The sequence below is a fragment of the Cyprinus carpio genome, chromosome B6 (genome assembly GCF_018340385.1).
Source record: "Cyprinus carpio isolate SPL01 chromosome B6, ASM1834038v1, whole genome shotgun sequence".
Lineage (NCBI taxonomy): Eukaryota > Metazoa > Chordata > Actinopteri > Cypriniformes > Cyprinidae > Cyprinus > Cyprinus carpio.
In genome coordinates, this window is record NC_056602.1 from 41,747 (window position 1) to 55,775 (window position 14,029).

The 14,029-nt window shown below is 45.2% G+C and overlaps 1 protein-coding gene across 1 annotated transcript in view; it reads right to left on the reverse strand.

The window, feature by feature from the left end:
• Positions 1-13,859, reverse strand: part of LOC109087470 (methyl-CpG-binding domain protein 5-like) — a 30,087-nt gene extending 16,228 nt beyond the window's left edge. Inside the window, 6 exon segments of the mRNA XM_042725231.1 lie at positions 325-1,183; positions 1,185-2,161; positions 5,744-5,924; positions 8,017-8,119; positions 8,691-9,178; positions 11,853-13,859. Coding sequence (XP_042581165.1) covers positions 325-1,183; positions 1,185-2,161; positions 5,744-5,924; positions 8,017-8,119; positions 8,691-8,797 — 2,227 coding nt within the window. The 5' untranslated portion in view covers positions 8,798-9,178; positions 11,853-13,859.
• Positions 13,860-14,029: the final 170 nt, after the last annotated feature.

Genomic DNA, 14,029 nt, shown 5'->3' on the forward strand with positions numbered 1-14,029 from the left:
CAATGTCCTTGCTATGCTTCTGAGCCTTGATCATGGTAGGATCCTTGCTGTCTATGGAGGGTCAGAGAGCTCTCGGATTGCATTAAAAATATTTTAATTTGTGTCCCGAAGATGAACAAAGGTCTTACAGGTTTGGAACGACGTGAGGGCGAGTAATTAATGACACACGTTTGGGAATATTTCTAATAAAAAAGGAAAATTTAAATAAATAATAAGCCTACTACTGTGTGTCACATGACAACCCCCCCCCCACACAACTCTCTCAAAAATAATAATTGCATGATGCCTCTGCAAACATCAGCACGAGCTGGAGACTCTCCTCACCTGTGTCGGTCGTGGCGTCAGCGCCCCCGGGCAGCATGCAGTTGACGTTCGGCGGAATGCGCGGCTGAAAGTGAGCGTTTGAGTGTCCCATCACATGGTTTCTGAGAGGAACTTGTCCGCTTTGGTTCACGGGACCGCAGTTTCTCATCGCCATGGCCTGCATCTGGTTGATCCCGGTGGGATACTGTGCCGCAGACTCCACTCCGGGGCCGTGCACCCGCTGCTGGACCTGCGCACTTGGAGCCTCGCACAAGCTTCGGCCCCGGGACACATGCGAGCTGTGGTTGCTCAGAGACTGCAGCAGCTGAGCCATCGACGTGTTGGAGGGCAGCCGGGCGTTTTTTCTCATCTGCTCGACTGAGGGGCGGGGCGTCCTCATGAAGAAAGCACTGTCGTGGTTAGCGTTGGGAGGAAGCTTGCGCTTGCGGAGAGGGTCGCGCTGCTGCGCCATCAGCTTGTCCCGAAGTGCGGCGCGTCCACTCTGGCCCTCGCCACCAGCCGCGATCATGACGGGGTTGGGTGGCAGCATGGGATTTAGAGCATTGTGGCCTTCGACGGCCCTGCCGGCATCAGATGGCCCCGCACTTGCCCCGCCGCTCCCCAGCTTGTTTTGATTTGCTAGCTGTGCTTTGGCGGCCGCTGAGAGGAGGCTGCTGGCAGGGAAAGAGGCAGCGTTGTGTTGGTTAAGGATCTGGTTCAGTGGCATTCCCAAGAGGCCCTGGTGCTCCTTCTGTGGGACTGTGCCCGGGGCTGGCAGATACATGGGGTTGTGCTGAGCACTCATCCCGGCCAGAAGCTGGCTGGGCACGTCTTTGTACTGGTGGAGAGCGTCCGGTTTTTTGGAAGGGGTGGTGGGGGGGAGAGGGGTGTGGGGAGATCTTGTGGGGGGGGGGCGAGCGCGGCGGGACCTTCATGCTGCCGCAGGGGGGAACGGCGAAACCGCCCTGCTCCGAGGAGGTGGAGGAGGAGCGGGAGCGCTGTGGAGATGCCTCCATACGGCCTAATGCTGGCCCGGACATGTGCACGGGAGAGGTGACGGGCGACGGGGAGACGGAGGCGGTGTGCTGTGTCCTCTGCATGTGACCCACCGGCCCCGGCTTCACCGAGGGCAGAGGTAGGTTACTCGGCAGTGGGACAATAGCGGGGGGGATGTTTACATTCATCATTGGTACCTGAGAGTGGGCATTGGGCTGGAAAGCGGAAGGGTTGGGTTTACTGGGGATGGGATCCAGGATGCCGAGAGGGTCCTTCTCGGAGCTCAGCTGCTTGCTCTGCAGGGTGCAGGTGGGAGCAGATGGGGCCTTGTGCGGAAACACGGTCCTGCTGGAGTCCATGCCTGGCGGGTAGCTGCAGAGGGGCTTCTTCATAATGGGGCTCCTGTTAGGGACCGGAGGGGACAGAGGCATGTTAGTCCTTCCAGCCATGATGCAGGCCGACTGGGCAGCGGGTGAGCCGTGCATCATGACCCCAGGAGAAGACCGAGGGATGCGGCTGCTGCTGTGCATGGCCCCGGGACTGCCAGTCCCCTGGAAGCCACAGGGGGTGTTGCGCACAAACCCGTCAGGGCTGCCGAGAGCGTCTGTTCGCGGGGACAGAGAGCCGTCGCTGAAGGCTTGCAAGGGAGGGCTCAACATGCCTCCGTGCCCGCCACTGGCCAGCCTCTGTCTAGAGAACGCAGGGAAAGCCTCCAGCTGCTGTGGGCCGCACGGATCCGGAGAGAAGTGCCGCTTCCCCGCCGCCATCATCGCCTTGAACGGGTTCTTACATTCGGGTTGGCCTTCATGGGTTTTACTCCTTATTGCTCGAGGTTGTGCGGCAGGGGTCACGGAGGTCACACCTACAGGAAGAGAGAGAGCCGCTATCATTTCCATTGCTCATTCAGTGATGGCTTTCCTAACGAGGGTATATGAGCCCCTGAGGGTTCATGATAAAACTGCCTTGGATTCCTGAGATTATCACTGGTTACATTTATTGCCATAAAAAGTGATCCTGTGGCATTTGTTATATTTATCAGTAGGTTAGCATTACATTATCTACATCATAGGAACCCCTGCCACAATGGACAGTAAAAATCATCAAATAATGGAAAAAGAAACAGGCACAAGTTTCAAAAGGGTAAAGATTATTAGGAATGGGTATCGAGTTCAATGCTTTTAGGCACCGACAGAATTGCCTCAATACAATCGAGGATAAAAAAGTCTGGTACCAAATTTCAATACCTAAGGGGTTAATCTTGTCAATGTCAGTGAGCCAATAAGCATGTAGCATGATGTGCCTAAATCAAGTGCTGGGGTGTATTCCAGAAAGGAGGTTCAACAAACCCTGAGTTAAAACTTGAACTCTTGAGTTGACTAATCCAAAGATGGGAAACTCTGAGTTTTCCGTTTCAGAACAGCTGAACTGAGTTAGTTCAATTCACTCTGAGTTTAGCGTGTGCACCACGACTATGAGAAGTGATGATCAATGGAGCTTCAAAATTACAATTCTTCATGGCAACAGCACCCGACAAAAACACTACTGCATACTTGTACAAACATTTTTCAACAAATTTCATTCAGTGTCTATTTCAATGCGCAGCAGCTTTATCCCACAAAGTCTAATGCTCTTTTCACATAAATAAATGTTCTCTAATACAACATGCTACATTTCTTAATTAGGGTAATGAAATAAACATTTGACTTCTATTCAGCCAACAGCAAGAAGGCAGAGACTTGTAAAACGGGGGGAGGACCTGCACCAGCACCACTGACAGATGAAGAGGAGATGGCCACAATACCAATATTAAAACCCAACAGGACAAAGAATAACTGTTGCTTTTGCATTTGTAAGAAAATAAAGATAAAATAAATTTGTGTTTCTGATTGTGTGTGTCATCAATGCATCCAACCACACCGGAAATCCTGAAGGAAATTATTATTAGGTTACTTCCAGAGGTCAAAGCAAGATGTTATCAAGTGAACGTCATTTAAAAATGGTATCGCTCGAATAAATATGTATGAATGTACAGGCAGTGCAACAAATGCTTTAAATGCTTTAAAAGTATTTTTGTCATGTTTCCAGTCAAAATACCTAAAGATTCTTAAATCAGGATGCATAAGAAAACATAAGAAATTTTGACACAAGATATTTAGTCTTCTTTCCTGGGGATAAAAAAACCAAACAAACAAAATATATATATAAGTGGTGCGGTGAGAAAAATACTCGTTTACATTTGCATGAAGATTATTTTTCACACCCCACTGGCAGATCATTTTACAAAGATTTCAGCAATAAAAGCATGTATGCAGCATGAATGAATGAATGAGGTATATTTAAATATCATTTGCACTTTAGAAAGATGGAGGAGAAACTCTGGATTTCCCGAAGACAGTCGGCTCCAGATCAGGTTAGGTTCGCACAGTAAGTTACTATGGTAAGTTACCGAGAGGTTTAGTTTAGTCTTTTATTGGAACTGAAAAGTTTCCTTTTTCTAGGGTGAACATACTCTGAGGTTCTAACAAATCCCCCTTTTCTGGAATACACCCCTGGTGACTGGCTCTGGTGCAGCATCAAAGAAATACACATTAGTTTACACCAGTAACGCCCTGAGACGTGGCTCACACTTGAAGCTGTAGTCTGTAAGTATCTTAATCCCTATAGATGTAAGGTTACATTTACACTAGTGTGTTTTCTCTTTAAAATGCAGTTTTAAAATGAAATCGACCCTCGTCCATACTGGCGTTTCCACTGCATGTTACGTGACCATTCAAGCACACTATAGCATCATGCTAAATAAGACAATGGGCGAATTCCAAACGGAAGTGGGCATCCCTATGCCCTTCTCCCTTCAAAGGGCAGAGCCCTTGAGTGTGTCCTTTGAAGGGTGTAGGGCATCACTGTCTCAAATAAGCATTCGTAACTCCCTTGGCGAAGGGAATATCTGACCAAATGTTACCTTGTCAACGCTGTGCATGCGTGCAGCATTCAGCACTCCATCAGTTGTTGCAAATAAATATTTCTCATTATTATTATTTTATTCAAATATTGTCTAATTGTGTCTTATTTACTATTAAACGTTTTCAAACTAAACTTGCTTACATTACCATCTTAAAGGCTTCCGCGTATGACAGATAACAGAAGTGACAGAAAAGTGTTTATTACGTTTGAAATATGGATATTTTTCTTACAAAAACACATGGATTTGCTACAGAAGGCTGGAGCTGTATGCGGCACGTTTTATTATGCATGTGCGCACTTTATTTGACGACTTGTGGACTGTTGAACAGAAACACCCACTGACTGCAATGATAGAGCTTGGAATAGTCAGGACAATTTTTAATGAATTAACCCTTAAAATCATATTTCTATCACTGACGAAAAATTCGCTGTCTTACATTAAAATAGACAAATTAAATTTAATTAGCCTATTCTATTTATGCATGTATGTGAACTCTAAATCAACCCCAAGAAACTGACCATTGCATGTTCCCTTCGCTCACAGACTTCTGGATGGGCCCTTCATGAAGGGATTCATTTGTTCACTTTCTTTTGGAACATCCCTACAAATGGCATCCCCTTCCCAAAGTGCCCTTGGAGGGCGCAAAGAAGCTGTTTGGAATTTGCCCAATTTATAAGATTTATACTACGATTTTACTCAAAACTCACTTTAAACCACCACTGAGTGATTGTAATAAATTCTGATGGTAATCGCTATACCTCCTTTGCATTTCTTATGTAAACACCCTGTATATTTATGAAAATAGGCAGAATCTCTTGAAAATCACATACAAATCATATACTGTCGTAATCTTGTGTTTATTAGCTTCATGTTTCACCCTTAGAAATGTTTTCCTGTGTTGCTTCTGTACAGAACTGAATGCAGAAATGTAATGGCCAAATGAACACGTAATGTGACTGATATATGAGCAGCGATTGAGCTTCCTCGAAGTCTGAACAGTGACTTGTGAACAAGACAAATCCCAGGCAGACAATGCTGGAAGCAGCTAATGCTCATTAGTAACCCTGATGTAGTAAATGAAGTAAATCAAAATGAAAATGCAAATAAATGTAGCCTAAAATATGTGGAAACTGAAAACTATTTGAACTTTGTAACTTTGAAAACTTGCACTGAGTTAATTGTGTTAGTAACAATTTCATCCTTTGTGCAGTGTCTCAGAAGTCTGTAAAAACAACAACAAACTGAAAAAATAAAACCAAAGGTTTTTGAGGAAATGTGTAATGTAATCTAGTTCCAGATTTCATAAATTTTCGGATTGAAAAAAGTATCGTTCAGGAAACGAACCGTTCAGGTATTGAAGTCAAGGTACTGGTACTGACATCGAAAACTTTTGAACGATATCCAGCCCTAAAGATCAATGATTCTTCACTTCTCCATAAATGTTTGTATTAATTTCACAAAAAAGCTCCTCGGTTGTCATACTTGTGCCTCCGCCGGGGCTGGTGAGCGTCAGGGACGGAGGCGGCAGCTCCATGCTCTTATGCAGCGTCGCCACTGCGATCAGCTTCCTCTTGTGGATGCAGAGCTTGGTCACATCCTCATCGGCCTTCACATCCTCCGCAGTCCTCTGCTTCACCACCGCACCAGGATCAAAACTGAAAACCTGAGAAAACAGAAATTTCAGACCAAGACTTGAGTGTCGGCATAAAGTCAGCTTTGTTGATTTGATGTGAGATTTAGGGGTGAGTAAATCTCAAAGACAGCACACTGTATACAGGAAGTTAACCTCGCATCCAAACCGTTTCCCTTTACAGTATGTAGGGCTGCACAATTAATCGAATGCTATTGTCATGCACATCTCGTCAGTAAAGCCAGTTCTGTGATCAGTAGTAAATCATCATCACGTGCTTTCAGATGGAGTGCCATTTACTACACAGAGCCGTAGTTCTCTGACAAGCTACGCACACACACGAAAAAACACAGATGCTATAATCGCACGATTATGAAATGGAAGAACTCATTCCGCGATTATGAAAGCTGTTTGCGTAGCTTCTCAGTGAACTACGGCTCTGTGTAGTAAATACTGCTCCTTCTGAAAGAACGTCAAAAAATACCACATTAAATAACATTTTGTTACTCCAAAATCACTTCATAACGTCAGCTGAGTGTTTGAAATAAATCCTGTGAGATGATGATTGGCTTCTTAAAAAGAATAAGGCACGCAACATATCTCATAGTATTCTAAGCAGTGATAAAGGCTATGTCAATTAGCATTACATTATAGATATACTTTATTATAATGAAAATTATAATAATAAGAACTCAAATAAATCATATATTGCCGTAGTCGTGTATTTATTAGTCACGTTGAATCAAAAGCATTTTTATCTTCTGTTTATTCAGCTTATAGGGATTGCCTGGGTTTCTTCTGCAGGCCGTATTTGGGGTTTCTCTGGCCTTCGGATGGAGATTTACTGCTGATCACAGAACCCTGCTTCACTGAAAGATACGCATGACAATCACAGCTTCTGTCTAATCGTGATTAGATATAAATTAGCTAGATGGCCTACTGTTCCTACTAAAATTTAGAACGTGGAAGCATTACTATCACATAAGTTCAGTAGTACCATCCTATACAGCAGGGAACATTAACATCAAAGGTCACATTATAATGCCAACACTGTACGTCTAAAATACACCGGAGCCAAACGAATGACTCAATACAATACAACTGAACAAACTGGATGATGCACTTTTTCTGTAGGAGCTTGGCCTTTGTGTTAGGGTATATTTTCAGATTCGCTCGTATTAAACTACTGTATATCGATATAAACGGTATTGCCTCATATCAAATCGCTTCTAAAGAAAATATAGATATATTGTACAAACTCAAAATACCACCCAGCCCTATCCAAAATATACATTTGTTTCTTGTGTGTCCAAACTGCAAACACATACAGTGAAACCAAAAAGTATTCTGACACCAAATATAATTTTTTATATTTTTAACTAGTGTGTGCAGGACACTATAGTTCAGTTATGTTAGTGAGGATAGCAAAATAAAATAAACTGTGACAAATTGAATTTGTTCTGACACAGTTTAACTCTGAGTTCTTCTCATATTTTATTACCATCGTCTAAACTATAGTGAATATAGAGAAATGTTAAGTATTGAGTTAATGAGTAAATTTTGGTTTGACTGTATTCCTTTTTTAATTTCTGAATTCAAGCACTGTAATGACCTTCTGTGGACCCTGGTAATAGTCTATAAATCACACTGCAGAATAAAAAATAAAAAAAAAAGTATAAAACACAGCAAAACAGAGTTTATGTAAAAAAAATCATTCAAAAAAAAAAAAACATTGTAGGCTGATATAACAACACTTTTAGCCTGAACAGCCCCTTATTTTCATGATACAGCACTAGCTGAAGTTTCTCAGCTAGCTGTAAAAATAAAGACTTGTTTTATTTTGATGGTGCTCTTTTTTGTTCTCTTTGTCCTTATATATCTGATTTTTTTAAATGACTGAAGTCCTAATGATTCATTAAGAGAGCAACTAAATGAATTGAACTGAATTACAAATCGATTCAGGACATTTCGCAAAAAAAAAAAAAAAAAAAAGTGATTCATTGCTATGGCCAGTTCTGATTTAAACAATTTATCCTCCACTTCAGCACTATCATCAATGACAACGTGGCTTTTGGAAAGATGTCCAGATTGTATGAAATGGGCAGTATAAAGTCTAAGTACTGACCTTGTGGAGGATGAGAGGACACTCCAGACCACATTTACAGGTTCCATCGGTCAGCAGGTACGACTTCACCTGCTCAAGGCAGGACAGCACTGATCCACTCGGACTACAAACACACACATACACCAAATAATCACAATTACAGTAAAGACAGCAATCTATAAACATAATGTTAGACCCTTTCTACAAATAATTGCCTGTGTCTGGAGAACCACATGAATGACAGGCTGCACACGGAGCGCTGCAGACGAGGGCAGCTGGCTTTGGGTTGGTCACTTATCAGGAACTGTCTGGCCTCGCTGATGTAAGTGATGCGAGCGATTCAAAACCATCACACTGAACACCTGATGTTGATATGGGATGCATTTTTTCTCTTTACATTTTGCAGTGATGTGCATGCAGAACTCTCCTCATTAAACCATCCGTATGTAAACAGGACCACATCACAACGCGCCTCAGCTGCAGTTTCGCCGAATCTCATGAATGATGCTGCGGGTGACACACCACGTAAACTAAACTTAAGCTGAACAATGCCACTGTCGCACTGACGAAGACATATTTTAATTAGAAATAATTCTAAATAGTGATTCACAGCTGTTAGGGAATGTTTGGACGGTTCATTAATTAAATAATTGATCTGGACCCTGGCGAAGCATGTTTAGACAGTAGGTCCATACCTGATATACAGGACGCCCGAGGCCTCCACCCTGCGCTGCCAGCCGATGGGCACCTGGGCGAGCTGACCTCTGCCCTCAACACCCTCCCGCTCTTTTCCTCCATTCATTTTTATGGGCCGGTGCAAAACTCCTGGTGAGAGATCACACGCTCTTCTCTGTCCCGACACAATGTCTCATTCTGACGCTCAGAAGAGGGAAGACGGAGCACAACAGGACCGCAGCGAGACGCTCACAGCGCAGCCCAGAGAAAGGGCCGCATTACTTTGCCACTCGATGCAGACAGGAACTCCGCCGCTAGTGTCTGACCAATTAAAGCCATGAGAAAGAAGTCCGAAAGCGCTTCCGATCTGGACCACCTCAAACGACTGAACGCATGGAAAGAGTGGTGGCTCCCAGTGGGTCTTCAGAGCAGACAGCGCACCTCACGATCCTCAGACGCACGGCTCATCGCGGCCCGTTCAGATGCAGCTCTCGCAAATTCATGGTTCCTAAAGAGAGAAAGAGAACATTATAATCCAAACACTTCTGGAAATACGGGGGTCGAGATCAGAGCTTTCCTGATTCTTTACAGTTGCTCTGACGCAAACTCCCATCATTCACAGCAAACCTTTATTATGCAAAAACTACAATACGAAACTAAATAAAGCTAAATAAATGTTTAACTCTAATTAGGGCTGCACGATTATTGGTTTCAGCATCAATATCACAATGTGCGCATCCGCAAGAGTCACATGGCAGGATGTGCGATGTTTAGTATACTCATCATTCTGATCATTTTCTTTGCTCACACAGAGATGCCGTGTCTACAGCTAAAGTCCTTCTGCACTGGACACAACTGAGCGACCAAAGTTCATTTGATCTTTGTGTCAGTACGCCATGAACAGTTTACTGTCAGGAATCTGTCTTGCCGCACATCATCCAGTGTAGACAGCATCACTGATTATAATGGGTTCTGTAGTATTCTTACAAAGCTGATCGTTCTGAAAAGTGAGGTGTGCTCTGATTGGCCAGCTATCCAGTGCGTTGTGATTGGCCGAATGCCTCAAGCGTGTGACGGAAATGTTACACCTCTTAACACACTGTGATACGTGTCCCGGTCAGAACACCGGCGAAACAAGACAAAAACAATAAAACCCATTACAAACGAGCCATTTGTTGCATCCAGAGGGGACATAATTACGGATCATAATGACTCGTACTGTTTTTACACGTTGCATCGTGCCGCGTAAGCATAAAACCATGACTGCATTTGTGATCGGAAAGACAAAAAACAACAAGCGCTGCAGTATAAGTCATTATAATTTGTAATTATGTCCCCACTGGATGCAACAAATGGCTCGTTTGTAATGGGTTTTATTGTTTTTGTCTTGTTTCGCCGGTGTTCTGACCGGGACACGTATCACAGTGTGTTAAGAGGTGTAACATTTCCGTCACACGCTTGAGGCATTCGGCCAATCACAACGCACTGGATAGCTGGCCAATCAGAGCACACCTCACTTTTCAGAACGATCAGTTTTGTAAAAATCGACGCGTTTCAGAAAGTGTCAGAAACAATAATGTACAGTGTGTGGAAAATAATGTGTTTTTTGAACCTTAAACCGCATAAACACATTTCATTACACCAAATACACAACATAATGTTCTTTTTAGCAACATCATATGACCCTTTAATAAGAGCTCTTCTATTCTGAAGCACAAACATCAAGAACTCAGACGTGTGTCACGCTGGGTATTCTGGACTGGCTGAGGTGAGATCTGGGCTCCTCAGCACCAGCAGTGTGAACCGGTGTGAGTCCAGATCACACAATCCTCAGCTGGACAGACAGACACACAGCTGGACTACAAGAAGATCACTGTGTCACTGTGCTGCTGACTCACGACAGGACAGGACTCTCACACACACACGTGCACGCTCACACACTCTCACACACACACACACACACACACACACACACGCACGCTCACACACAGTCACACACTCTCACACCCACACTCTCACACACACACACACACACATGTGCACGCTCGCACACACACTGTCACACACACACGCTCACACACACACGTGCACGCTCACACACTGTCACACACTCTCACACACACACACAGTCACACACGCTCACACACACACACGCTCACACACACACTGTCACACACTCTCAAACACCTCTCTAAAAAACTCAAATATATACACTGTCACACAAACACCCACACAATTTTAAAAAATTTCTCACACACACACACTGTCACACACTCTCAAACACTCTCTCACACACACACAGTGTCACACACTCTCACACACACTGTCACACACTCTCACACAGACACTTGCATGCTCACACACACACTGTCACACACTCTCACACACACACGTGCACGCTCACACACACACAGTCACACACTCAAACACTGTCACACAAACACATGCACACACACACACTGTCACACAAACATACACACACACATACACGCTCACACACACACACACACTACACTGCAACTGAATGACTAAAACATCAGGATGTTACAGTGTGATTGCAAACACAGAGTCCAGCTGTTCTGCCCCGCTGTGGTCTTAAAGAGATCAGAGGTCACGGACTGCAGTGTGTGCTGATAACAACATCAACATGACCATCAACCTGTATCACAGATACACAACCTCCTGTGTGACAGACGCACAGAACGACTGGATCCTTCATGAGTGTCGTATGAAGCACATCAGACAGAGAGTGTGTGTGTGTGTGTGTGAGAGAGAGAGAGAGAGAGAGAGAGAGAGAGAGACACACTCCAGGTGTTGTTCACCTGCCCATACCATGACCCTTCATGAGATATTTCCCATCATGCCTGTCACATTCATCCACTGCTGTATTCTGAGTGATTTCCGAGTGACAGTAAATAATGTTTGGATCTGATCAGACAGACTCTTGAAGATGACTGATCTAACTGAGCAGAGAAACAAGCTACTGGCCCGCTGCTAATGCTAGCCGCTTCAGCTCGGTTCGGTTCGGGATGAGACTCTGGGCTCATTATGGCTGCGGGTGAATCCGGGCGCGCGCGCGCGCACACACACACACACACACACACACACACACACGGAGAGAGAGACAGAGCTAGCTGCTAACCTAAACAACACACGCGCAGCACACACACGATCGCACGTACCTGCTCGCGCGCGGGCCGGAAACGCTCCTGCGGCGGATTTACACTCAGATGTGTCTCCGCGGCCGAAGCGCAGCAGCGGCGGCTCGATCTACCTCATAACACCCGTCTCACGCCGCATCGCGTTCGCTGCAGAATCCCTGGAGCACAATAACGGAGCAGGAGTCTGCTCGCACTCGTTTCACATCGACTCTCGGTGTTTAAAAATAAAAACAAAACGTCCAAAAGCATCAACACATCCGTTGCTCTTCTGCGCTCGGGATGGAAAGATGGAGCGCCGTTGTGCGCATGCGCCCCTGACAGCGACCACAATGCACCGGGGCATGACGGGACACAAGAATGAGTTCAGTCGTGTTCCCTACAGAGGGTGTTTATGAAGTGTTTCATCAGAATGCGATTCATATGTCCAGAAAGCAACAAACTCTACACATTTAGCACAATAAATGTAGGTCTATTTGAAAACGTCGCTCGCTAAATATAAAGAACTACATGCTCAGCTGCGTGTTCCAAACATGATCAAATATGGACAGACCATGGTAAATAAATGAATAGCCAGTAATAGTACTCTAATGACTGCAGAAATAAGAACAAATGATCTCAGCTTGAATGGGCTTCTCTATAGATGCGTGATTGTAACAGTTCAAGATTAAAATCATTAAAATCATTTGCAAGAAAGGTTCCTTATTAACAGGCCTCGTTTAAATGAGCTTAGCCATATTAACACAGAATGACTCGAAACCCCAGAAAAACAAACCCATGTGCTCGCTTACTTATTTCTTTAAAACAAAAAAACATCAGGGGGATATGTCAAGAAGTTTAGTATAGTAATATGTTTTAAATAATATGTTCGAAATAAAAACACTGTCTGATCTCACGCTAAGAACAGAAAGTAGTGGCTCGCGGCGGCGGTCTTTATTCGTTGTTCGTTCTTTGTTGAACTCCTCGTCCGCTCAGTGGGCGGGGCGATCGGGGGTTCTGCGCATGCGCGTCTCGAGCTCTCGGTCACCTCTGAAGTCTGACAGCAGCTCTAATATTTCCGTACACAGATAGATAATGCCGCAGCGCTGAGAGTCAGTCCAGTTGTTGTGGCTGTCAGTCGCTGAGATGCGCGACGCGCTGCTGTGGGCGACCAACGTGACGCTGTACGGCTGTCTGTTCGCGGGCGGAGATTTAGTTCACCAGTGCTTCTCGTGTAAAGAACGAGTGGACTGGACTCACACGAGAAATATGGCCGTAGTCGCGTTCGGTTTTCACGGAAACTTCAGTTTCTTTTGGATGCGCTTTCTGGAGCGACGCTTCCCCAGTAACGCGCTGCGGAAGCTGCTGCTGGACCAGACGCTCGCCGCGCCGCTCGGCATCAGCGCCTTCTACACAGGTGAGCTCAGGTGAGTCTCGGTGTGACTGATGAGAAGAGAGGAGAAGCGCTCAGGTGTGAGCTTCATGGAGGGCAGAGAGGAGATTCTGGACTGGAGGGAGAAGTTCCTCTACACGTACCAGGTGAGTCTGAGCTGACGCTGAGGTCTGGATGCTATGGATCCGTAGTTATTTATGAGGAAGGAGGACAGTGTGTTTGTTTCTCTGTGCAGACGGGACTGAGGTACTGGCCGGTCATGCAGGTAAATCAGTCACTTTCACACACACTTCTGCAGCAGACGGTCATGGGCTGAACGATCTAGTGCTCTACATGACACGCAGTTCCTGAACCTGACTCTGGTTCCTCCGCTGATCCTCACTGCCTTCACCGGCTGCTGTGGCTTCATCTGGGCCACGTTCCTCTGCTTCTCTCAGCAGAGCGGAGACGGCACCATCACGGCGGCTCTGGACCGGGTTCGAGGCGTCGAGCACAAACGACAGGAACAGATCTCAGGAACGGACAGGGCTGAATGGTGCTCTGCGGGGAAGAAGGACTGATGTTCCTCCAGTCTGTTTCTGTTTTTTATTTAAAGTGCCCCCATAAGCCTTTTCGACTGTTACCTTTCATGCAGTGTGTCATGTAGCTGTATGTGAACATAAACTATCTGCAAAGCTGTAACGCCGACAGAGCGCGATAGATAAAGTTATTATCTGTCAAAATAAGAGTCGACTCCCAATCGCTGAAACGAGTCGTCAGGAATTTGAATCTTATTCTGTTATGGCTCTACGTCACGAAGTAACACATTTGCATAATGTCCGCCCACTTT